This window comes from Gymnoscopelus microlampas, assembly GCF_963454915.1.
Source record: "Gymnoscopelus microlampas genome assembly, chromosome: 13".
Classification (NCBI taxonomy): Eukaryota; Metazoa; Chordata; class Actinopteri; order Myctophiformes; family Myctophidae; genus Gymnoscopelus; species Gymnoscopelus microlampas.
The window spans coordinates 25,489,944-25,516,665 of NC_139950.1; the positions used below are offsets into that span (position 1 = coordinate 25,489,944).

Consider the following 26,722-nt stretch of genomic DNA (forward strand, 5'->3'; position numbering starts at 1 on the left):
CTCGTGTTATGTGTGAAACCAAACTGACACACACACTCACACACAGATTCCATGCATTGATAGTTATTGATTGATAAATTGACCTCCTCAGTAACATTCTGTTCCCCAAGTATAATTTTATGACATTTTACATTTCTCTAGATTTGTTTTAATTACAATTCTTCACCTGCTCAACCATTAGTCAGATTAACTAATTATCCACTGTCTGCTTTGTCCTAGTCTGCATAGAGAAATACATCGACGCCTTGGATGCAAAATTCATGACCAGACTTTTGAAGAGCGTGTACGCCGGGCTCCATGACAAATCAGAGGATGATAAAGATCTCCAGGACTTCTTCAAGTTCAAATGCTGGACATGATCTCACTGGTGGTCCTGGAATTAATGGGCATATTTATCGTTTTGAACCCATAAGCTACTCACATCTTAACACTCCACACTGAAACAAGATTTACTGAGTGATAATGAGAAAGGCATGACTTTTAATCAATAATAAACCTTAAAGGGTATTATGTATGCTCTATATCTTTGATGTAGACTCAAACCAGTAAATTATGTCTAATCCTTAATTTCACAGTGCCCTGACTTTATCAGAAACAATATATGGGCTGCAACAAAAGAACATAACACCCAACAAACTTCTGAAAAGGTCTGTTTAATATTAAAACAAACTTGTCAAACATGAATGCAAAATCACAGTTTTAACAACAGCACAAACATCTGAAACAAAACAAAACTGATACTTCAAACAAGTATTGCAACAAAAAGAGGAATTTTAGTCTACTTTCTCAGAGAGGCCACATCCTACCAAGATGGAAGTAGATCAGTCGAAGATATTAAACTGTGACCCCCAGAATATTATCATATAGATTACAGGCTAGATGATGTCAACATCCCAGAGGCTTTTCAATTTGACAGGACCACTCCTAGTAATACAGGCACTGATCCTGAAGCAGACTGTTTGTTTATCCTACAGTTAGGTAGGGTATTACACTCACACGTCAGATACTGACAAAAAAAACGAACTAAAAATAATTTGAGCAAAATATTCCATGATAATTTAGGCTTAAACATTGCTGATGAAAAAAACGACAAAACAAAACATACTTCAACATTTCCGTGATGGCGTTCAACATGAGATAAGTATGAGAGCAGATTGTTCTTTAATTAATACAAAATAAAGTTACCAAATCTGCCTACCTATGTTGTCACTGGTAGGCCGGTTTCTGAACTGTCCACAGCCCTCCTCTGAGACACAGAGCAAGTAGACAGAAATGGTGCCATCTTATAATGAGCATTAATCTATTAAGACCGATTCTACAAATGTCTTCTAGATCCTAACAGTTTTTTAAAACACTTATGTTGCTATAATATCAGTGGTTCTCAACATTTTTCATGTCTCAAATATTTGCACACATTTTATTTGAGCAATAATTAGCACTGAGTGCCCTATGAGCTTGCATAACTGCTATTTTTGAATATCGTAAGTATAAAATAATGGTTAAAGTGGTTGCGTTCCCGGTCTTAATGGGTTAATGAGGACCAATTATATAAAGATAGGTGGTCCTTTCAACTAATCTCCATGGCTCTGGTTGTGTCTTGTGTGGGAAATTGGACTTACCGTCAATCGAATGGTGGTGTCACCACCATTGCACCGTTGCACGACAGTGTCATGTGCCAAAAATGGCCGAACTACAAGCTTGTAGATCGGCTATTTCAGGCATGCGACACCGTTGTGCGACCAAGTATGAATCTGCCTTTAGTCTTCCATTGTTATTTTTTATTTTATTTTACACAGTGTTGAGTTTGGTCACGATGAGCACATGGATGGATTCATCGAAGCTTGAGCACACACACAGGCCCTGCTTGTCGGGGCTCCAGTCCAGGCTAGAGATTGGCTGCGTGGACACAGTGACGTTCTGTAAGAGGTTGACAGAGCCGGCCACCCCCATGTCCACCTCCTCCGAGTCCTTCTTCATTCTCTGGGCGGGGTATTCGCTGGAATGGAGATTTGATCAAAACCCATTAAGTCAATTGGGAGGATCTGGTTACGGTGCAGATGCAACGCTGGCAGCCTGCTCTACCAAAACAATAATACATTGTTAATAAAACTGACATAACAGTGGCATTAATAAATGATGCCGTCATGCCATCGTTGTGAGCAGCACTGTATGTACAATGGCGTAAGCGTTTAGTGAACTTAAATATTTATTTCAGAATAGTCCAATATTAAGTCTTCCGATTTTCTCACACAGGGCCACCCTGATAATAATTGTCAAACATGTTTGATATTACTGCTCCCACCCCCGAAAACTATTTTTCATCGACCTGCACGAATCATGCAGGTGACCTATTTTGAATCCTGCAGCAATTTTCATAGAAAAGCGACAAGTTTGCATGCCTTTTGTTTCCAAATTGATACATGTACCATTTTAAAATAAGTGGCACATACTGTAAACTAAAGAATTAAAGTTAAACACATTCCGATTATTATCCATTTCAAGACTGCTGCCTACATCAATGTTAAGGACTGACTCATCTGTACTTTTGAAATATTGTGTGGAACATTTCAGTTAACAGCTTCTTATTTTTCACAGCACGGATATAAAACGTTATTGAATGACACCCTTTGAATGTCTTCACTTGGTCTGTAATTAAAGCCTATTTTTACAGTGGAGAGGTCTTACTATTTCCATAGGTGTAGGTTGCCTGCACCGCCAGCAGTCATGAAGATGTCTCTGTTCTGAGGCAGATGCTTAACCTGCCAGATGGTTGATTTATGAGCCTGAAACAACAGGAAAAAATCATTTACTTGCACAGACCTATTAACCCTATCTTAAAGAGAAGACCACACACCACACCCACATCATCCAACTGTAAATACTTGAATTTGGCCTTGAGGTGAATATCTTATGCACAGATTGTTACCCTCCGCAGTGGTTCCAATCTTCCTATGATGTACAATAGATGTAAAAGTGTATTTTCTCAGTTTTTATTTATTAATGTGTACACTCTCTTGAGCTCTTCCAACCTGTTTAATTCATGCCAGTGGTTCTCAAACATTTTCATTTTAACAAAACTTTGGGATCATTCAAGGAGTCTCTAAGAAGGAGAGGCCGGATGTGGATCCATGTCAAAAATGCTTCCGTTCGTCCGCTCCAAAGCTTAATATCTCCTATTTCTTTTTAACGTGGTGGAAGTGAGCCGTTTTCGATCGGCGATCACTCTGCAATGGAGGATGGCGTTAGAAATATTATTGTTCCAGGCGTTAGTCGGGACCCTCCTTTGTTTACATGCACGTCCGCGTCGGGGCTTCTACAGCACGAAACATATCAGCGTAAGTGGATGGAAGATATGCTGGCACTGGATGTACCCTATTTTAATAAACCTCTGGCACACGATGTGTTAAGGAGCCCCAAATTGATATGTATTTATCCGCAGAGCCCCATTTGATAAGCTTTTATGCTAGGGGACCCCATAAGAGAGGATGTTTTTTGTTTATTTCACAATTTTTCTAAACGTAAAAGAAAAAACGAAGGGTCGTGTTTAAGTGGTTAAACTGATTTTGATGCTATATTAACACATTTGCTGCGGACCCCCGGGAAGCCCCTCAAGGACCCCTGGGGGTCCCCAGACCCCACTTTGAGAACCACTGATGAATGCCAACTGCCAAACTGCACTGCTGCATGTTTGATGGAATAGCTCAGGGACAAGGGCAGCCAAAAACGAAGGGCTGCATCACATTTTCAAACTGGCATCCCAACAGAATCATAAAGTAATTAGAATTGAGCCCAGGAAAGAGCTGGACCATTATAAACAGAGTTTAATGAGTCTACAGTCTACATGTGTTCAATATCGGTCAACTCTAAAAGCTTTGCCATGAAAGTGAAACAAAGACACACCCGTTGATGGTTGAGTGGTTCCACACCCACATGTACTCTATGCTGGCCTGGGATCAAATCCTGCCAATGTCTTCATCCTGAGCCACCCATTCACTGTTTCCCTCTCAGCTTTCAAAGCTTTCAAAATAAATTAAAAAGAAACACACAAAAGGGGAGTGGAGTGGACCACACTCCTTTAAAAAAGAAAAGAAAAAAAAACTCCAATCATCCTTTGCCTTTTGGCTCATAAAACGGCTGCACGAGAGGTTCAAACATTGTGATCTGATTCGGCATTCAAAGTTATTTTTTTAATCTAGATCAAGTAAGTAATATGAGAGGGAGACGTCAACATTGTTATTTAAACAAGCCTGCCATGCATTGATGCAGGCAGGGTAATAAACACACACTACGAGGGAGCCGGCTACTCTACCCTGCCATGCCTTGCTGCAGGCAGGGTGAAGAAATCTACCTCCAGCCACTTGTGGATAGCTACACATTGTATGAAATCATTTTGGACTAAAACTTCAAAATTGAAGCTCATAAGTCTTCATTCACACTAGTGATGTTCTGGCTGTTTATCGCTCTGTGGAATTGGACAAATATTTGGAGAGCTACGGGTCTCTGATCTTGCTCTCAGACATTCCCAACAGTTGGCGAGCATGGCCAACCTGCTCTAAACCGAGTGAAAATGTGTTCTTTGCATTTTCCCAGAACAATCCACACCTTTCTGTCCTCGCTGGGCCAATGTCGTTTTTGGCCAACGACCTCACGGCTGCGAAGCACGTTAGACAAACATGACTGCAAACATTTCCAGCTGTAAAAATTGACAAAATCTGCCCCTCCTCTCCCTCTCTTTTTCTGTATCCTGAAATGCTGAAAAATAACCTTGGACACCTTTTCCGTATAGAGGAGCCAAACATATGTCTGGCTGTCGGTTTCTCTCTCTCTCCACCTGGGTTGATTACCTTTTCGGAAACAGAGGCGAAGCCCTTTGTGGGGTGTTGTGTCCTCATGTCAAAGACATGGAATTTTCCCTCCAGGGAGGTGGCCACCAGCTTGTTCATGTTAATATCTTTTCTGTCAAACTCGACACAGCAGACCTGATCACAAATAAAGAGGTCATTTTAGATAGCATAGGAAATTGTAAAGAAGAAATTCGTATTTACTTCTTCAGGTTAATATCTTCAGGTCATTAAACTACATTTACAGGAGGGACTCCTCGTCAATGCTTTCATTTGATTTGAATGACTTTATAAAGTATGCACACAATAGCATATCGTCAATGTCGGGCAGAAACCAGCTATCTCCATTTTAAAATGTTTATTTTTTAAATATATAAATCAGTGCTATTGAACACCCTTTATGTCTGTGTGTGGGTTTTACAAATATTGAACCAATGAGAAGTATTTAAAAAGCACTTCTGACTAAACCTCCTAACTCGATTGGATCCTCAAACTGTCGGTCAAACCACCTAACTCCAACCTTGGGGATAGCTGTTTTTTTTCCATCATTGATTAGAATGACGAAGTCAAATGAAAAAAAAATGAATGAATGGTCAAAAACCTCCTAACTCCACTTGAGCTGTATCTGGGTAAAGTGATGATAATATAAGGACAAATTGAAGTATCTGACAATGTATAAAGTCACCATACCAACTTTGACGAGGCAGTGTTTTTTTAATTTCCTGAAAAGTATTAATAATAATATAATATTTTGGACATACAGTAGCTGGTTTCTGCCCAACAGCAGAGAAATACTAAATATGCCAAACATATCCAATTTTGTTACTAGCACGTCGACCATATCGAGCACACAAACTAAAAATAAAATGGTGATATACAATTCAATGAAATTGAGTGTTGCTGTGTGGGAAACTTGCAAACTAATGATAAACATTAACTTTACTGCCCTCAAACTAGAGGCTCTTGTCTTGTTTGGAAATACAAGGTTTTGATCTGGCAGTAGCAATGGCATGTTATCCACAGCTGTCCTGAAAGTTGATCTCACCCCATTTTTTATGTTGGTCTCCCACCGTAGGGACATATTCCTGAGGTCAAACACTTTGATGTCCCCATTGTCGTATCCCGCGCACACACACCTGTCCTCGTCATTGAAGGCGTGACCTGCATTCAGGGGGTCATAAAAGCAAGATGAAACTATCTTAGAATAACGGTCTAGATAAATAGACCTTTATTGATCCTGTGAGAGAAAATCAGTTGCCATCAGCAGTACAGCAGTAAGAAACAGAGCATATACAGGAAGAAAAAAAGGAACAGTATCCATAAAGTATACAATAACACTATAGAATGAAGCTGGATGTAGGGACAGCAGCGGACGTAGGCAGACCAGCAACTTAGACAAAGAACACAAACCATATCAATACAGTATCAGTACAGTATAAGCATAATATACAGTATATAGCAAAATAAAACACCAGAGTTTATGGGCGGGAGAGAGGGACAATAGACTATGGGCTGAGCAGAGCCACCATGTACATCATTGTATAACCTAAATACTTTAACCAAACAATTAGTACAAACATTAGTGTTTGAATATAGTATTGAATATATGTGTGTCAGAAATACTCTCAGACACACATTATTATGCAGCTCAGAAGTAATCAGAGGATCGTTTCCTGTTCCCTTCATATGAACTGATGTAAAATTGTTCATTACAGAGCAATGGTGGCCTTGTCTCACACTGGTGACACCTCACTTGGCTAGAGACGAGGATGAGAGGAGGGCCTGCTGCCTCAACCATGGCAATAACCACATTCAATCTGGCATCCTTATTTTCGTCATTATAAGTGATAATTTTACATACATTTTCACAAATTCTTCTAAAGTAGTAGATCTACGAGCTCAAAAACACAGCCGCTCCATATAAATCAGGCTCACGTGCTCAACAAAACCACCCAGTATACTAAGTAATATACTAACAGGGCAGGTAGCGTTGCCTACAATTATAGGGTCGACGCTATAACTAAATGGTCATGGGTTCAATACCAGCAACTGCCAATGTCCTTTAGTAATAAAATGTAAATGTACATGCTTACATCAAGCTTGATCCACACAGGGTCTAATATTTTCAGTGGTGTTGAAAGAACAGGAAGGAAGGCTTTAATTTAGCTTGGCTTCATAAAAAGCATCCAAACCCCAGTGTTTCAGAGAATCTGGAAGAATGCCAACAACTGAAAATCTATTTGATGGGTTTCCATCATACTCAGTAGAATGATTTCATGGTGACCTACTGCAAGCCACACTGCCTAAATGCATTCAGTAATATGCATCCCTACACTGTTCTCTTGCACTTACTGTACCATGTGAGTTCCTGTCGCCTCAGTACCGTCCGTATTTAAATAACAAGATAAGTTGCTGATGTTATTCTGACAATTCGAAAAGTAAAACACCCTGCTTTCTGAAAAACTGTTTGACAGTGTTGAATACATCTATGAATATTGCTTTGACATGCAAAGACAATCCCACACATTTGTCTCTTCCTTCAAATTACGTTTTTATTAAAGGTATAGTTCACCCAGTTTTTTTTTGTTTTTGTCGCATTCCTAAGCCAAACACAAAGGAGACTCTTTGTGTCATCAAATTATTGGCTTATAGGATTGCAAAAAAAAACAAAAAAATATCCATGAATTCCAGTCTCCATGGGGTGACTAATCGATAGAAAAAAAGTCATTTTGGGGGTGAACTATCCCTTTAAGAGAACTCCATAAAATCATTTCCGATTCTAACAGGATGAGTTATTCCATATGTTCTGTAGGCGACCAAGTTTCCTCCTGTATGACAGACACCAACTTTACTGAGATGGAAAGCTTTGCTATACGTCAAACATAAAGAACACTAAGTAGTAGTACTATTTGAACGAGAGCCGTGGCAATCTGTGTGGAAAATGTAGAAAGTGGGTCAGGGAATTTGGTGAATTCAGAGCAGGAGCAATTTTGACCCACTTCCTCGACCCATATCGTACATAAAAGATGGGCATGCCATCTAGATATGCACGCAAGTACTTTTGGCTGTGCAAGGTATTCTTTTTACCACTGGTACTTAAAGTGGGGTCTGGGGACCCCCAGGGGTCCGTGAGAGGGTTATAGAGGGTCCCTAGCAAAAGGAGGAACAATTTAAACACTTGGGCATTATTTTGTTTTTTGGCTATACGAAAATAGCCAATCTACAAGATCACAACATTTCATGATGCAAGGCATTGTGAGCTTGTAGATGTGCTATTTTCAAAAAATGTTGACAAATATTGTCAATTATCGTATGGGGGTTCCCCTGGCACACAAGCTTTTCAAATGGGGTCCATGGGCAAAAACATACACATTTGGCATAAAAAAAATGTTTTTTACGTACCAAAGGCAACAGTCCAGCAGTCTCTCTTGGTTTCGCCCTCCACGGGCTCCATGATAACCACAGGTGAGTCTTTCTGCCTGGGGTCCCAGACCTTCACTGTACCTATAAGCAAAGACCCCATTACATCACAAATCTGTCATTACAACTGCTGTATAATCATCAGACCGTGCGTGATATTTTGGACATAATACACTTTCCAAAACAATATGAGCTCTGCACTAGGATGTTACATTAATCGCTGCCATTTTATTCTGCAGGAAAAAAAGAAAAAAGTATTAATTTAACTATGAAAGTGTACAAATTGACAATTCAAGATTAACGCTCATTTTGCTGTGTATGACTACACATCTGCTGCTGCAGATGTAAGTCAGCACAGCCGTGCCAAATTCCTAGTAGATCACTACCATACCTGGAATACATTCCTGACACTCAATCAAGCAAAAGAGGCAGTAACATCGTGGTTATTATCACCAATCATCTACTTTAAGTGTGTCATTCTGTTCCTTCCAAATGAAGATGATAATTTATTCCCGACCCTCTTCCATGGGCATTGAAAGCTTGGTGTGATATGCTCAAAATGCCAATCAGTATCAACATTTTTGGAGTTCTGATGATAAGTGTGTGATGATGTGTGTGTGTGTGTGTGTGTGTGTGTGTGTGTGCGTGAAACCAGGGAAAATAAAAAATGTAATGTAACCAGTGATGGAAGAAGCACATGTTTTACTTAAGTAGTGTAAAGTAGAGTACTTGAGTACATGTACTTGAGTTTGTTACTTCACACCACTGGAGATTTCCGCAACAGTAAAAGACGAGCCTTTCTTAGGATTGAATGTTTTTTACCATCTCTGCTTCCTGTGACTATCTCCGGGGCTCCATCCCCAATCCCCAAGCCTCCAACACCATCTATACAGTTGATGATCTCCTTATGAGCTTTCACAGAGTACACAGGGGTGTCCGGCATTTCCAGATTCCTGTGGACAAGAGGCTTGCATTACAATATTTAACATAAGAAATAGACTCTCTAAACCAGTGGTTCTCAACCTTTTCAGGCTGTGACCCCCCCCCCCAAAAAAAATAATCATATTTGAACTGGGGACCCCCCATCCTGACAAGCACTTGTAATTGTAGGAGTTGAGGCATTACATCTAGTTTGACTCGGTTCCACAGATAAATATTGTGAAAATAGTCTATATTTTGTTGATTGCTTTTGATGCAGTAATGGTCTTTTGTTGTTTTTTTTGTTTTTGTTGAGGTATTAAAAAGGTATTAAAGTCCCTAAATTGACCCCGCTGAGGGTCCCGACCCACAGGTTGAGAACCACTGCTCTAAACCATGGAAACCTTGAAGGCTTACCTAAAGGTCATAAGAGGACAGTTTTGATTTTCTGTCTTTTCAATTAATTCCAAATTAGTGCTAACACCCACTTTTTTTTTACTTTTGTAAACTTGTGATGTGACAATAATGCTGATTCTGATTCTGATTAAACTAATGGTCACTTGACTTTCAATTCAGGAAAATCACAAAGTGGACAATCTAATTCAAATACGGAGGATATTATTTATCTATTTTTTTTTGGGGGGGCGGGCTTTTATGCCTTTATTGACAGGACAGTAAGCTGACAGGAAATGGGGAGAGATAGATGGGGAGTGACATGCAGCAAAGGCCGCAGGAATCGGGACTCGAACCCGCGACACGCTGTCAGGCTACACTGAGCCTAGGTGCCAGGACCTATATATTTTTTACCACATAAAGAAAGGTTGTGCACTATTCAACTCATTTTACAGTCTTACGTCAAATCCCTTTATCATGAAAACCAGAATCTCTGCCTACATTTTAATTCATTAAACTGAATTGATCCCAACCCTGCAAGACAATAAGATATGTTTCATTATTAAAAAGCATGTGAGAAAGTGAAAAAAAGAAGAAAAAAAAGTGCACATTCCATCAAATGACATGCATTGGTAAATAACATTATTTAAAAAAAGAGATTACAGTAATTGCAGTTTCAATTTCAGCATGTCTGGTGGCTAGGCTCATAGGCAAGACATTCTGACCAGTACAGTGCGTACATACCAGATGCTGAGATTGCCATCAAAAGCCCCAGTCGCTATGTGTCTCTGTTGTAGAGAGGTGGCCCCAAATGTCCCACACTTTATGGGCTTTGCTTTCTCTACCTGAAAGACATTAGGGTCAGCGTTCAATATGTTCCATGTTTCAATTTCAAATGTATTTTTGACCATAATATGGTCCCAAAAAAAATACTTCATAGAACAGATTTTCTTGCAACTGGATTCCAGTAAAGTGCATGATCCAAATCTAAAGCTATACTTTACATAACACTAACAACATGATGACGATTTTACGTGGGTAGTGGTAATACAATGAATGCAATTCGTGTGTGTGTGTGTGTGTGTGTGTGTGTGTGTGTGTGTGTGTGTGTGTGTGTGTGTGTGTGTGTGTGTGTGTGTGTGCGTGTGCGTGTGCGTCGGATGTTGGCAGGCCTGATGTGTGCTGTGTGTGTGAGGAGGGGTTGGGGTTGGGGGGGGTTAGGGTATCGTTGTGTTATCGGTTGTTATGGAAACGTGACTACTCGACCTTAGCTAGCAATACTCTCATTGTCAAATGAGGAATACCACAACATTAATAAATACAAAGTTGTAAATACATTTATGTTGTCAAATGCGGAATACAAAACATTAATAAAAAAAAATGTAAATACATTTACGTTGTCAAATTTGGAATACAAAAAAAATAAATTAAAAAAATGTAAATAAATGTACGTTGTTAAATGTGGAATACAAAACGTTAATACAAATAAAAAGTGTAAGTAGGTTTAGGTTACCTCCTTGACCAGCTGAACCTCTCCATGTTGCACCTCATATATCTGCATCACTCCAGTCCCTCTGGCAAAGTTCCCCATGCAGACAAACTTGGCGCTGCAAGGGATCCATTTAGTGTCAAAAACAGTGTAATTTACACTCTTCTGTATGTGTGCAATGATCTGGGGCTTTTCGAATGGCGTTGACATCTTTGGCTGTAAGAAAAGGGGAATGTTTTCTATTTTCTTTCCCCTAAAACTAAAATGCTGATGTTTTGTTTCACGAGATGCCAAAATAAAACGTGACGCGAAAGACCCCTCTACGGCAGTGTTGCCAGGTTTTGGGGGAGAAACAAGCAAACAGGACTATGAAAACAAGCCCAAAAGAAGCGACTAGGCCACATGAGCCCTTTAAACCTACTATATACCCGTAGGTTTAAAGGGCTCATGTGCTATATACATTGGCTATTTGAAAATAGCCGATCTACAAGCTTGAGATCTGCTATTTTGTCCTTGACATGAAAATGTTTACGAAAGACTTGTTTAAACAACATTACACACACACAGCAAGCCCAAAATAAGCAACTTTACAGAAAAAGAAGCCCAAAGTCGCTTATAATAAGCCGACATGGCAACGCTGGGCTGTCCCAACATTGGCCTGATCAGATATAGTTTAAAATAAAATAAAAATCAAGTATCAAATACGTACAAACAAATTAGTCTAACAAGTTATTTACAATCAATTGAATAACAATACACATAATAATCAAACAATTGTTTGCAGTAGCCGTTCTTTTAGATATTCTTTTGTTATATTTCAGGCGGAAGTGAAGTTGCTTCCTCGGTAGTGTTGCCATGTCGCTTATTATAAGCGACTTTGGACTTATTGTTCTGTGAAGTTGCTTTGTAAAAATTGGTAGGTGCAGTTTTGTGAGCTTGTTTCTAAAGTGTGCTAGCTTATTTAGGCTTATTTGTTTCCACATTTTCAATTATTATTTAAACCAGTGGTTCTCAAATATTTCCATGAAAATGTTTTGTGCCACCAGCTCATTTGTGTTGTTAGAATGTTTTAAAAAAATATTCAAAATATTGCCCATTTTACTGCAAGAGTTTTTGAAAACAGCAGATCTGATCTGCTATTTTAAAATAGCCAATGGTTTATAAAGTACTTGGGCTCGTTTTCATAGACCCTGGCTGCTTGATTCTCTCACAACACCTGGCAACGCTAGGTCCTTTACGTTGCACGAGGACAACATCCTACCCCGTGTTTAGAAGTTGGTCTGTCTTATTTATCTCTTTTTGCTCGGATATAATCATATAATCATGGACACTGACAATAATCCAGCCCCTCAGACCACTGGTGCTGCTGATGGTGAAGGTGCAACAACAGACGGTGCTACGGATTTCGTCCAAGTCAAGTCTAAAAAGAGCCACAAACGAAAACGCGAACAAGATGGAGTGGGAATGGAGGCAGAAGACTCAGGGGTGGCGATCAAGCGGCCGCAGTTTCCACCTATTTCGGGCGACCAATTAAAGGTAATGCTTTATTTTATACTGTTGGTCTGTGGCTTTTAGTATTATTATGATCTGTGAACTAATAATGATCATAACATTTGTGTGACCCTGGCCCACGTTGGTTCTGTCAGCTGGCTATTGTGTTGCGCTTGCGCAGCATAGCTTGGCTGACATCACTAAAAAAAAATATCAAAAGTAGTACTCATCATGCAGAATGCAGAAAGTACAGTACTTGAGTAAATGGACTTAGTTACTTTACACCACTGGGGTTATGTTATATTGTTGGCCTGTGGCTTTTAGTATTATTATGATCTGTAAACTAATAATTAATAATCATAACATTAGTGTGACCCACGTTGGCTCTGTCAGCTGGCGACTGTTGCGCTTGCGCAATACAGCTTTGCTGACATCACTCGAACCATGAACAATCAATCAATGACATTAATTTAACTCGGAGTGTACAGTTAGATGCATTGACACTGACGATTTTTTTTTACATTTTATAACTAACACGATAAAATGCAGTGACAATGGATGAGTACGTTGATCTGTTTCTGTGCATTTTTGACAACTACAATTTGATTTAATTTGTATAGATAATGTGAACATGTACCTTATATCTTTGACAGATAATGTGAACATTTACCTTATATCTTTGACAGATAATGTGAACATGTACCTTATATCGTTGGTTCTCAAAGTGGGGTCCAGGGACCCCCAGGGGTCCTTGGGGTTCAAGGGGGTCCCCAAAAAAATATGTTAATATAGCATCACAATCATTTTTACCTTTTATACTTTGGCTATTGAAAAATAGCAGATATACAAGTTCATAGAGTGCCGCGCTATGAGCTTGTAGATCTGCTTTTTTTTTATCGTGAACATTTGCGCAAACCTTTGAATATATATATATATATTTTTAAGCAAACATTTGTAACTCAAATCTTTGCTTCTGGGGGGTCCCTGGAACAACATATTTGAGATGGGGGTCCGCGGCCAAATACATATCATTTTGGGGGTCCTTGGCATGAAAAAGTTTGAGAACCACTGCCTTATATATTTGGCAGATAATGTGAACATGTACTTTTCATGTTTGACAGATAATAATGTGAACATGTACTTTTCATCTTTGTTCCAGGGTGGAGTAGATGAGCTGCGTAAGATCCCTGTCCCACCACACAGATACACACCACTGAAGGAGAGCTGGCTGAAGATCTTCACTCCCATTGTAGAGAACCTACAGCTTCAAGTTAGATTCAACCTGAAAAGCAGGAATGTTGAAATTAAAGTAAGTTCTACAATTCATGTTTAACCACCCATGATCTCTTAAACCCTATACTTTTGTTGACCAGTGTCCCGTCACCCAGTACTTGGTGCCCCCCTTTACACCAAATCTCTTTGCCGGAAATAGCCGATCTGCAAGCTCACAACCTGTTGCGATGCGTAATTGTGAGCTTGTAGATCTGCTATTTTCGTAGAATGTTAGCCTTGAATGCCTGTTGATGTTTTCAGCAGAAAACATACACTGGTGTAGCCAGTATGCTCAACGGTCTCAACACTGTGCTAGCCCTAGAATGGATGATATTCCACACTATAAAATGCATAATGCATTTATCATGGAGGGATTCATCCCAGACCCAGCGGCATTATAATTTGTAGCGCTCCGTGTGTACTCACCCAATAATTAGTTGCTGTGACTTGGGATCAGCTACTCTAGCCTGGTAAACCCTCCCTCCGGAAATCTCATTTCCATTTGATTTCAGGAAGGAGTCTGGTCTGAAACGCCTTTCTCCAATAATCGCTCTGCTCGCCGAGCCGACGAGCCTATCAGCGTCGTCGCTCATTGTTCTGTGATTGACAGCGACAGTTGACCAATCAGGTGGCGAGTTCGAGTGAGCCCGAATGAACCCGAGTGCAGCCTGAGAGCCGCCGACAAAAGACGAACGGCAGCCATTGTTGTTGTCCGAGTGCCGTCACTTCTTAGTTTCGTTCTTAAAACGGTCTCAAACTTCTTTTTTGAGGCACGGAATTTACTATTAACATATCGTTTGGATAGAATTTAGTTGTTTAACTTCAACAATTAATCATGACAGAGCCTATTTAAAAATATAAATTTAGAGAACCGGCAGGGGCGGGGAGTGACACGCATGTATCCCAATAAGGCAACCTATTTTCGGCATGGCCGTCCCAAAAGTCCCGTTGCGTCACATAGTCTGGAGCTCGTCAAAATGAACTGCTCATTGGCTGAAGGGGAAAAACGATCATTGGTTGAAGGGGTTGTCAGTCAACGGTATTACTCCAGCCCACAGCGATTATTGCAGAAAGGCGTTTCAGACCAGACTCCTTCCTGAAATCAAATGGAAATGAGATTTCCGGAGGGAGGGTTTACCAGGCTACAGCTACTCAGCTCTGGTCATCATATCCATTTGAAAGTTCTGGAAGAAAATGTTTATTTAGTTCCACAAGTTTCAAAAGGAGCAGATTCTCTGTACGCGACAGGGTGGCATTCACAGACAGCAGCACTAAACATATGTAAACTTCCTTCAACAAACACATTACATATGGGGCACATAAATTGGCGTGGGGTAATTGTAATCACAGCTGTCAATTTGTGTGCCCCATACATATGCTTTATGCTTATTGAAGGACGTTTACATGTGTTTAGTGTGATGAGAGATGATACATGATGATAAACGTGTATGATGCATTTTGATTGTGTGCTCATGTGTATAAAATGTCCTCCTTCAGACATGCAAAGACACGCAGGACATCGCCTCACTCACAAGAGCTGCAGATTTCGTCAAGGCATTTATACTAGGCTTTCAGGTTGAGGTACGTACCAATCATGTGTTTAAATAAAGCAAATGTCTCGATTTTTAAGAAACCTTCATTTAATGTGTTTATTTACACCTGTCTAACTTTTTCCCTTCATATCCATCTATCGCTCCCATCTCCCTAGGATGCTCTGGCACTCATCAGATTAGACGAGCTTTTCCTAGAATCCTTCGAAGTCACAGACGGTAAGACTGCACCAACTTTTGAGCACCCGTTTGCTCCATATTGTAAATTCTCCTTCTATCCCTGTTCCAAAGTCAAGGTCAAGCATTTTTGGCATGCGCTCATTGTCTAAGTGTTTTCTCATGTTGGCTGTCTTGGCAGTGAAACCGCTGAAGGGAGACCACTTATCCCGAGCCATCGGAAGGATAGCCGGGAAGGGCGGAAAAACCAAATTCACCATTGAAAATGTCACAAAGACTCGCATTGTGCTGGCAGACACGTGAGTGGCTCCCTTGAGTTTAAAGAGAAAAAAGCACTCCATGTCCTGTGGAAGTGATGAAGTATGGGTCATGTCAATTGTGTGAGCTACAAAGAAACTGTGAATCCTCTTTTTGACTTAAAAGTGATCTAAAACAAGATGTATATATTTTTAATACTTGCCCTTATTCATTCAACAGAAAAGTACACATATTAGGATCTTTTCAGAACATCAAGATGGCCCGCACAGCGATATGCAATCTAATCTTAGGTAAGCGGGATACTAACACACTGTTTTTTCAATCCATGGACCCATTATATGTATTATTATGTACGTAATTTTAAAGCCTGCAACTCTACAATGTGTGAAAAGACTGGAAATTATCTTTGGACTTTTCTTCCCACAGGAAGTCCACCATCAAAGGTCTACGGCAACATCAGGGCAGTGGCCAGCAGGTCTGCAGACAGATTCTGAAATATGGCTGCCAATGGATCCAGTTTGTTCCGTGTGGTTGGCCATAGCTAACACCACCATGAATGGTTTCTGTGCCTTGGTGTGGACTAGCCTTTTACAGGTTGTTCTACAACAGTATTGTTTTTTTGGGCAGATGGACCTGGCATCATGATTACTGCTTGTTGGGATTACACAGTTCCAAATTAAGATGCATTATCTTCACAGAAATGTTAATTAGATACCGTACATTACAATGTGAATTCATGTAAATAAAATGTATTTCAGCCCCGGTACTCAAATTGTCAAAACTTAATGGGTATATTTCAAGGTTTTACATAATAGAATTTTTGTACATTCTCTGACTCATTGTAATGTTATTTATTAAAGCCCATTTCCAGAGCAAAAAATTAAAAGTGCTTGAACTCGAACTTGCAATCGGATCTGTGCTTAACCCATTAAAATAGGGAAAGCATCTGTCATTTTAGATTTTAGCTATATATAGCAACTTAAAGGAGGAGTTCACCCAAAAAATGACTTATTTTCTATCAATTGCACACCCTATGAAGCCTTGAATCCATGGATTCTTTTTTGTTTTTGTCGCATTCCTAAGCTAATAATTTGATTCCTGTCTCCTACCGGCTAATGTATCCGGTAGGAGACACAAAGTAGATTATTTGTGTCTCCTACCGGAAATACACACGGTCATCAAATTATTGTCTTAGGAATGCCACAAAAACAAAAATAAATCCATGAAATCAAGGCTTCATGGGGTGTGTAATTGATAGAAAATAAGTAATTTTTTGGGTGAACTCCTCCTTTAAGCTTTTCAGAAAACAGTGGTTCTCAAAAATATCAGATCTACAAGCTCAGAGTACGAGCATGTACATTGCCATTTAAAGTATTTTTAACATCTCTTCTGGGGGTCCTTGGCACAACATTTTCAGATAAAGTGAGAACTACTGATTTAGACATGGCATTGACATTTGTAGATACGGCCTCAGGTCATGGGTTAATTGTAGTCCCAGGTTCTCAGAAGGGGACATACCAGTTTCCCTTTCAGTACATTTTCCCATAGCTTTCTTTGATTGGCTCTGCAGCTGATTTGAACCGGAAACACGACTCCTTCACATTAAATGGGTATATCCCCTTCTGAAAACCTGGGATAACGGTTATGCACAGAGCAAAATCTCTTGAGTTCTGACAGTCACAATTCCAAGACTAAACCTGCATTTGAAGCCTTTTTATTCTTACTCAGTGGTGGAAATGAGCTGCCATAGTTAGTACTGGTATACAACAAATAAATAACACTTACAGATGATCAAATGTTGAGTAATTGAGGAGGCCAATGTGTTCAACGTTTTAAAGTTTTATTTAAATTTTTTAAATTTTCATACAGTATCAAGTTTCCAACAGTCCCACAGCATAAGATGCAGCATGCAGAAAAAGAAAAAACAAAAGTTCTCAAACTTAATCATTTCAGATTTTCCCCACACAAACTAAAAGAGAACCCAAATAATCCTCAGAGAAAAGAAAAGCACTTACGAACTAAAGCGCGGTCTGAACTATACAGAGAACAGAGAGCCAGAACTGCTTTTAACAAATACTTATATACAAAAGAAAAAAAAAACATCCATTTTTTCCCCTTTAAGCTGAGTACAGTGTGTGGCAGTTTGAGACAGGATCAGATATGCAACTTTACTGAAATAGAAGCATGTGGCTGACCCGGGTTAAAATACAAAAAAAGTTTACATGTAGTTCAGTTCATTTGGATTACCTCTCATAATATGTGTACATTTACCAAGGTTTGGCAACATCCATATCATATACCATTGAAATTCTTAAATATATTAACATCACCATCCATGTGTAAACAAGAGGATTATTTCAAAAAATTGATCTACATGCACAACGAAAAAATATATTTCCATGTCATGCAAGCACAGGGAGGCCCAAGCCGTGCAGAGCTTTGGGGTTGGGGGGGGGGGGGGGGGGGGGGTGGGGAAGTTGGGGTAAGATAGGGCGCTCCGAATTCACATCTCTCACTAAAACACCTGTCCAAATCCACAGTCGGTCTATTAAAGAAAAAGAAAAAATGTCCAAGTGCCATTTTATAGGAAGCATTTTCCCTTAAATAAATGGACAGTTTGGTTGGTTTACTATATTGGTGTGTGTGTGTGTGTGAGAGGAAAAAAAACAGAGGTGACCGTGACAGAAGCCAACTTTTGAAATGTACACGCTCAAAAGAAACTTAAAATATACAGTCTATCTCATTGCACATTGATCACGCCAACATATTTATTCTGTATTTCTTCTTAAGAGTATTTCGTTCTGTTGCACTAAATTGAGGTGTCCGTGCTGTCCCGCACTATATGGAGAAAGGTACGTTTGTATTCAAGAAGGGCTCATGAGCAAACATTACCTAATATACACATATATTGGTTAAAAAACAATAATGCTGCCTGCAGATAAATCTCTGAATGTTAAGTTGCTATACACGTACAGTATTTATGAATTTCCCTGTAATTTCAAGGGTTTTGTTCACAAATCTGTCTATCATTGTTCTCCTTGGTTCTTAGGCAAATCTCTAGCCTCTTCTTACAAATAATGAAAACGTACTGAAATTCATCTCATGAATTCACAGAGAATGCATTAGTGAGAGCTGAGCCCATCTTTCGCATTGGGGATTGTCTTTCTGAATGCACACAGTTCAATGTAAAATGTGTCATTGAGAGTAAACCATGTTATCAGTTTGCAGCCACAAATTTGTTTTGCAAAGACATCACTTTCTTGGCATTAATTAATCTACTAATAATTTCATGAGAGGAAACGAGAATAATCTCCAACATTATAAACATGTAGAAGTATAAATAAAACTATCACTCTTATTACAAAAAAGAAAACATGAATTACTCTTCTAAACGGAAGCTTTAACTTTATATGAAACCCAGACTGCTCTAATCCTAACTGCTCAAGTGGAAGCTAAAACAAAGGACCAAAGCAAAAAAAAAAAAAGTCGGAATATTTTAACATTTCTTGTGTAATGTGTCGCCGCGACAAGTGACCATGCAGATTTTTTGATGTGTCACAGACAATTTGTCACACCAAAAAAAAAAGAAAAAAAGATAGCAATAATGACAGGTAATAACTTGCACTGGTTTTCTGGATATGTTCTGGTTGGCACTTCATACCCTACTTCCTAGTTGTATTGAAATCAAGTATCTTGACGTTAACACCTCTGCTAGCTACACACTTCCCCTGTCGAGCGACCCACAGATATACTGGTGTTTTTTTCTTCTTTATAAAAGACAAGAACAAAAATAAATATCAAAAATAACAATAAAAAAAGAAACAACGAAATATGAACAAGCCAACCAGCCTCTTCGCCATCTCCCTCCCTCATCCCATCCAGCTATCTATCTATCTATCTATCTCTATCTATCTATCTATCTATCTATCTATCCATCCGTCCTTTTGGAGATGCTCTTACAATTGAGAAGCAGCTGTCCTTCAGTCTGTTATTGAGAGGATTACAGTTCAATAACACTTCAAAGTCGACTTCGAGGCTTGTGGTTTTTGGAAGAAAAAACAAACAAGTGGCTTCACAGAGAGAAGACTAAGAGAGAGAGAGAGAGAGAGAGAGAGATAGAATACTTCCATTGAGTTACACAGAGAGCGTTTGCCAGACGTCTTGAGCAGATCCTCAGAGATGGAGAAGAAAGCGAGTGTTGAGGAAGAGTAGGGCCGGGATTTGCAAGCAGGAGGGTCGCTCACACGTCAACCACCATCTTTTTGTGTATATCGAGACCGCCAACCACCTGGTGGGAAGAGGCAAAGCATTATGTAGGTTCAACAACACAAGATGGGTCACATATATTATCTGGTACAGTGCTACAGTAGTTTATATTATGATGTACAATATAGACTGTATCAGGGTGTAACAACCACCAGTTGCCCAAAACACTCAAACATTAGTGAACATCCAGTTTGGCAACAGAAATGTCAAGGTGGTCAACCAAGTCTTCACCAGTTGATCACAAGGGGCCTCCAAGTCTATTGCTGTACGACTTGAAAGACAATATCAATTTCATCCCAAACTGACTCTCATAGATTTAGGTGTAATATATTTTTCAAATTGAAAGGGTAATATAACATATTCATATCTATTTCACTTTCCCCAAAGAAATGAACAGGAGACCTATTTCAGCATACAGTTAGAGTGAATGGAGAGAGACAAGTGTTCCCTTCTCACGGAGCACTGATAAAGATGACTGACAATATCTGAACTTGTATCACGACCAGGTGGCTACAGTATTAAGACCGGGAAAGCCTATACGTTGTTCAAAAACCGGGATAGCATAGTGTCATTTTAGATGTTGCTATGTATATGGCAACAGGATGTTTTATTTATTTTTCGAATCCAAAATAGAAGCTTTTCTCAAGGCTTAGGTTAGGAATTAGAAGGCGTTTTTAAAATCGGCCTCAGGTCTAAATGGGTTAAAAAGAGGATCACACTCAGTCTTCACGTGGCCTTCAGTGTATGTAAATACTACTACTACTACAACATTAGTCTCCTGACTGGCACCCGAAAGTGAGACCACATCACCCCTACACTGGCCTCCGCTCATCGGTTCCCAGTCAGACTGATTTTAAAATGTACTTTTAATTTTTACAGCCCTTAATAGACTAGCACCACCAAACTATTCTACCCCCTGGACACCTTTAGGACACTAGATCCTCGACTGAGGCTTCTTACCGTGAACCCTTTTAAAACACACACTTTCTCCAAACTGTTCTCCATGTCTTCGACATCCCCTTTTATTTTCCGCTTGCGTTATTGTACTTTATATTGGTTTCATTTTATGCTGTATTAACCCTCACATTTTGACCTCCTGTTATTGTCTGTTATATATTTATACTGCTTTATCAACATATCATACAGCACTTTAGTCAACTATGTTTTTTACGTGCTTTATAAAGAAAACCTGATATGATTTACTATGCCTAGTCGTAACTGCTAAGTTCGTATATTATTAAAAAGCAACATGACATTGGAACATAATTATGGAACTCAAATATCTTATCATGAATTCCATGATTATTTATCCATTATTCCAAGATGGTTGTTTTGCATTTCCTTTGAGAAGGAGCAATAGGATGAGTGGTGGAAGATTCAGAGCATTAGAAAGTATTTGGTAGACATTTTTGTGGTTGGCAATTTCTCTGAAACCATCTGACGTGTCTTGAATACGGGTTTTGTCTGCAATCCTGTTTTTCTGTCATGTCCTCCATCTGGCATAGTATACACACACAAACAGACACAAACACTGTATAAGAGCATCTTTGTTTTTTTGGCCATTGCAGTTGTGATAATTAGGTTTGGGATCGGCCCAGAGAATGTACTGTATGTATGCACTACAGCATATGTAACAGTGACACATGAAGTACTACCAAACATATGAAAAAAATATTCCAGTCCGCTTCTGAGGCTACTACGAACCCTTTAATCAAGTATTTTTTACAATTCACAATTGTGTTATTTTTACACCCCTTTGTTGCCATCTGATCCTCACACTCCATGTTCAGATCCGAGGCGCTTACAGCAAGGCGGTCTTAAATCATGTCACACACACACGCGTCCCTTGCATTTAAACCTTGAAGCGTTTGAACAGTGTTCCTTTGTTAAAACAGGATCTCATGTTCTTTTCAAGCCATCCTGAAAATACACTCCCGCAAGGACAAGAGCGTTTTTAGTTCAAGGCTCCAGAGATACAGCCGTCAAAATGTGGGGCCCTATGTCTGTCTGTTAGAACCGGGTGCCTTTCATTTATGGAAATGTTTCAGACCAAGACGAGTTCCTGGCCTACATGAGACGGTTATTGTACAAATGATATATTGGGGGCCGATATTTTCAACGAGGCCACATGCATCACATGTTCAGCGCCATTAGGGCTCATGTCTGTCCGCAGACTGTCTCCAGGCTGTTCTCAACGCAAGAATGTTTTATTACTTCACTTTTTAAAGACATGTTTTATTCTTTCAACTGAGAGTGGGCAGTCCATTCCTCTTGGTATTCTTTCCATATTGAGACAGTAAGGAAGCTGAGTGGGAGACGGCATGAGGGAGGCACATCAGCAAGACTCTGGCTTGGGGAACATGTGGGTTTGGAGGCGGACGTCTTTAACCACTTAAGCCCTGTACGATTATCCGTACAACTAATAGCGACGAAAAGCTCGTAGATCTGTGTGAAAACGTTTGAATATTTTTACCTATGACAACATACCCAAAATTAGGGACACTAGGTTTAAAGTGGTTAAGTGCTATAACTAGGGATGTTAAACGACTCATATTTTGCGAGTCGACGTGCCGGGCCATTTATCATTTATGTGTCGATCGTAGTTGTTTAATCCGTAGGCTACAGCAGCCTATAACTAACGAGGCCTACATTTGACAAATTAGGAAGAACGAATAAAAGAATGCTCGCCCTAAAACACGGTCGCCCTGGGCCAAATCCGGCATCCTGGGAGTCGCCAACAGGTACTCCTACATGTAACCTCAGTAAAAAATAGGGCCGAGTGTGTTTTGGGGCGATCGTTCCGGTTACCGGTACGATCTCTCTCGTGGCACTGTCATTGTTTGGCGACAGGGCACGGTTTATTCTGGAAATGCCGCTCACGGAAGCCTTTCCCCTCAACGCCGCTAATAGTGGGCATAATATCTTCGGCTATCATCTGTCAAAACAGTGATCTTTTCTGCCCACCGGTCATCACAATGGCAAGGTTTCACGGTGAAGTCTGCCATTCTTTCTTGGTTGACGGCTTTGGGACTGGGTGTCTTGCTTTAATGTGATTTGACATCACTGATGTTGACGAGTGTTACGCACACTTTGTTTTATCGCCAATCTTGACAAAATCATCCCACACCGCACTCTTATGTGTGAAGCTGCCATTTCCAAGCGGGCTTTCAAGCATGCACAAGCAGGCTGCAGGATGTAAGCAAAACTAGTCCGCGCATACACTGTTCCTCTCCCATTTGGAAAACATTTGATCATTTTTTACATTCTGAACTGGCTATTTTGTTAGACAGTAACGTTTATATTAATGTTTTTAAACAAGCCATTACAAAAAAATATATATACAATTTAGATTTTTCGATTTCTATTTTTAGAGTCGAGACGAAAATCGACTTCAAAAAAAATCATCCCTAGCTATAACGTCGACAGCCATGACACATGCCTGTTCTGATTCAAACTCAAATACTGTAAGGGGGCTCTGCATGCAATGAATAAACATTAGATTTAGGCTCTCTATTTGGTCTAAAGGCAGCGCTATTCAGCCAGTACACATTTTGGGCCCCAGAACCAGCTGAGAGATCCTGGTGGATGAAATGCTCTCACCATAATATGACATCACTAAAGAGCAGAATCGCCAATCAGACAAGTCTCTCCACAATTACTCACATCAGTTTGTTTCTAACACTAAACGTAACACATCCAACACTACCTCTTAATAACATTAAGAGCATTATGGAATATGGATCTATAACGCATCCAATATTAACTTGTGTTACCCCCACTTTGCAACAATCCCTTCGCATATATTCTTTAAAGCCTTTGACATCACACTTCAGAGTCAGCAATTTTCTGCCCTTTGATATTAGCCTTCAATGTAACAACAACAACATCCCCGTGGGCTGACAGACGGCTGGAAGGACAGACTTACTGCACAGAACTCTTCAAAGGATATCCTGCCGTCTCCGTCCTTGTCAGCGTTGATGATGGTCTTATCCACGATCTGCTGCAGCTGCGTGTCCTTCAGGTTGTTGCCAACCATCATCTTGAGCACCTGGAAGAGCTCGCCGTTGGAGATGTAACCGTCCTTGTCCATGTCATAGATTCTGAATGCAACTGAAAGATGAGGACGGACGGAGAAAGAAAAAAAAAGACGAAAAAAACAAAAGTGAAAAGGAAAAACGGTAGATAAAAGATCAAATTATTAATCACACGTGACATGATATGACCATAACATACTTAGCAGCCTTTTGAATATGGAAAAGAAAAGAAAACGTCACCTTCACGCTGCTCAAAGACAGTTCCAACAGTAAATAAAATGTTTTACTTATTTTCTCAAGGTACTTCTCCTCCTTCGTTGGTTGAGTGGAACGTTGAGAGGAACACAGAACAGGGGAGACACAGGAGAGAAAGCTCCGGCGAGACTCAAACCCCCACCAGCAAGTGACACATGTGGCTCCAGAGGTGGCAGGGTTAGGGACAGGAAACGGGTTAGGGGCTGTGATAGAGGCTGGGGTCAGAGTTAACACGGGTAATGGGGGATATGTTGTGTTGGGATGGGGTAAGGACTTGGGGTTAGATTGGTGGTAGAGGTTGAGTTGGGTTTGTGGAAGGAGTTGGGGTTGGTGTGGATTTGGGATTATGTCAGGGGGAGGTTTGCGTTCGGCTGGATTAGGGTTATGGCCTGGGGTTTACTATAGGACTTGGATGGGGTTTGGGTAAGGGGACCAGGGTGGAAATGGTTTGGCAATGGTGTGTTTGGGAGTCCCAACCACTGAGCGCCACCTCTGTCCACATGTGTTTTTCAAGGATTGTTTCAAGGTGGCAGAAGATTTGCAGCTCTACTTACACCGAAGCTTCTGTTCCTTGTCCCCCTTGACGCTGAACTGTGAGACTCCCTCGATGAACTCTGGGAGGGGAACAGTGACAGTCAGTAACATTTGCTCTAGGAAGAGAACATTTTTTTTTATTTGATGGGATTGTTTGAGAGGTTAATGTTTTTTAACCTCTTAAAAAATGTTGTTGAACTTTAGTAGAACCTTGGTTTGTATAGATAACATCCATGATATAAGTCCAAATATTGTTAATTATCTTTAGCAGTTGTTCCTGTGCTCTGAGAGGGGACTGGAGAGTGAGGTGTGTGTCCTACCGGATCGTAGTAACTTGGCAACGCCCCCTTCTGTGACGCACACAAAACTGCCTCTCACACGAGCGGACCGTTTTAAATAACTCCCAAACCCCTGCAATACCACATGGACTTAGTTACTTACTTACAATCCCAGCGTCCCGGGATCGAATCCCTCTCCCGCCATTGTTTATTTATCTAATCTAAAATGTATCGCAAATTATTTTATTAGGTTTAGTCATAGTTTTTGATGCCCCCAGCGAGGCGGACCACTTGGCCCACTGGGTGAGAACAGACTACATAACCGAATATGAAGTTAGTAAGTAGTTGGGCAAAATACAGTTACAGTACAATAACGGAGGCCGTCTCTAGTGGACTTGAGCAACAAGAGGCACCGCCGAGCGAGCCGTAGGCAAGCGAGTCGCCCTGTCGAACGTTGCGAAGTCCACTAGAGCCGTCTCAGTGCCGGTCGAGTTATGTACCGATAGGGACAGAATCGTAAACTATCAACAATCTTGGAATGAGAGTGACAGGGGCGAAGCAGTTCCGCGTGCCAAGTTACTACGCAACTTACGCAAGTTACTGCGATCCGGTAGGAAAACAACACACACGTGGGTCATGCTATGCAATTCCCGTCCCCCCAACCCCGTCTAGTTACAGTTATTGGTAAACATAATAGTTTGTTCATTCCGTTTCAATATGTTTACTGACCGGATCTTCTTTCAAATTCAAAGGGTAAAAAAAAAGTGAATTAAGTCATTTCACATTCCCCTAAAAGTGATTTTGAGACCCGTTTTGCCAGGCAGAATGAATGGTGAGAGAAAAAACATGACTCCCCGTTCCCCACTCACAAAGCACTGCTGCAACAGATACAGATCATATAGTCCAATATTTGGATTTACAGTGTATATCATGGGGCACCTATAAAACCCAAGGATGTATTATACCAAAGTTCAACATCATTTTAAAGTAATGTAAAGGAACCTTTAAACATCCTTAAATGGGAATTCATGGAACAGGATATTGTATCTATTATGAAAACAAATACCCCTTAAAAGGTAATATACAAAATGAGATCAATTAATTAATCAATACACATTCTGTAAAAATAAAAAAGTGCTAGGCAGCACCAATGACCCATCTCTCATCTTATTTTAAACAATTAGTACTGCTGCAATGCAGAGATAATGCATTGTAATGCAGACAAAAAGAGAGAGGAAGGAGAGAGAGAGAATGTGTGTGTGTGTGTGTGGCCAAAGTCCCTGGTTATCGAGATCTTCTTTTGTTAATGATGTTGTGTGATTAATGTTTGCCAAAACCGCTTCAAGTGTTGAGCCTTTCTCAGCCTAGAGGACAACGGGCTTGTTTTACAGCACCATTTATTAAGTGCTGGGCACAGGTCCATGTTCTAATTCGATCAGCTCAGAAAATGGACAGACCAATACCAAAGGTTTCTTGTATGCAATGCATAGAAATTGTAAATGTTTAGGGGAAAAAACTAGACCCAAGTCTGTGCTCTCCTGAAAAA

The 26,722-nt window shown here is 40.1% G+C and overlaps 3 protein-coding genes across 3 annotated transcripts in view; 1 reads left to right on the top strand and 2 right to left on the bottom strand.

Moving 5' to 3' along the window:
• Positions 1-1,723: 1,723 nt before the first annotated feature.
• Positions 1,724-11,341, bottom strand: dnaaf10 (dynein axonemal assembly factor 10). The gene is made up of 8 exons (XM_084076834.1): positions 11,086-11,341; positions 10,317-10,417; positions 9,084-9,214; positions 8,244-8,345; positions 5,887-6,002; positions 4,845-4,979; positions 2,686-2,783; positions 1,724-1,996 (listed from the first exon to the last, which is right to left on the bottom strand). Exons 1-8 carry the CDS (start codon positions 11,269-11,271, stop codon positions 1,789-1,791), a joined length of 1,077 nt encoding a protein of 358 aa, XP_083932960.1. The 5' UTR covers positions 11,272-11,341; the 3' UTR covers positions 1,724-1,788.
• Positions 11,342-12,291: 950 nt separating this feature from the next.
• Positions 12,292-16,576, top strand: pno1 (partner of NOB1 homolog). The gene is made up of 7 exons (XM_084076345.1): positions 12,292-12,597; positions 13,712-13,861; positions 15,322-15,405; positions 15,533-15,593; positions 15,733-15,850; positions 16,029-16,099; positions 16,236-16,576. The coding sequence occupies exons 1-7, from the start codon at positions 12,385-12,387 to the stop codon at positions 16,301-16,303; spliced, it is 765 nt and encodes a 254-aa protein (XP_083932471.1). The 5' UTR covers positions 12,292-12,384; the 3' UTR covers positions 16,304-16,576.
• Positions 16,577-17,632: 1,056 nt separating this feature from the next.
• LOC311058810 (calcineurin subunit B type 1) overlaps positions 17,633-26,722 on the bottom strand; it is a 39,712-nt gene continuing 30,622 nt past the window's right edge. The window contains exons 4-6 of the mRNA XM_084076321.1: positions 24,919-24,978; positions 24,001-24,185; positions 17,633-20,097 (exon numbers count right to left, since the gene is read on the bottom strand). Of these exons, the coding sequence (XP_083932447.1) occupies positions 20,050-20,097; positions 24,001-24,185; positions 24,919-24,978 (293 nt within the window). The 3' untranslated portion in view covers positions 17,633-20,049. The remainder of the gene's footprint in view (positions 20,098-24,000; positions 24,186-24,918; positions 24,979-26,722) is intronic.

Bases quoted from the DNA above. Each gene is read 5' to 3' on its own strand.
- dnaaf10 (XM_084076834.1), bottom strand. From the start codon at position 11,271: ATGTCAACGCCATTCGAAAAGCCCCAGATCATTGCACACATACAGAAG. The intron at 10,418-11,085 runs GTAACCTAAACC...AATGTCTTTCAG, and splicing joins AGGTTCAGCTGGTCAAGGAG to GTAGAGAAAGCAAAGCCCAT. The intron at 2,784-4,844 runs GTAATCAACCCA...CTGTTGTTTCAG, and splicing joins TCGCCTCTGTTTCCGAAAAG to GCTCATAAATCAACCATCTG.
- pno1 (XM_084076345.1), top strand. From the start codon at position 12,385: ATGGACACTGACAATAATCCAGCCCCTCAGACCACTGGTGCTGCTGAT. The intron at 13,862-15,321 runs GTAAGTTCTACA...GTCCTCCTTCAG, and splicing joins GCAGGAATGTTGAAATTAAA to ACATGCAAAGACACGCAGGA. The intron at 15,406-15,532 runs GTACGTACCAAT...CCATCTCCCTAG, and splicing joins TACTAGGCTTTCAGGTTGAG to GATGCTCTGGCACTCATCAG.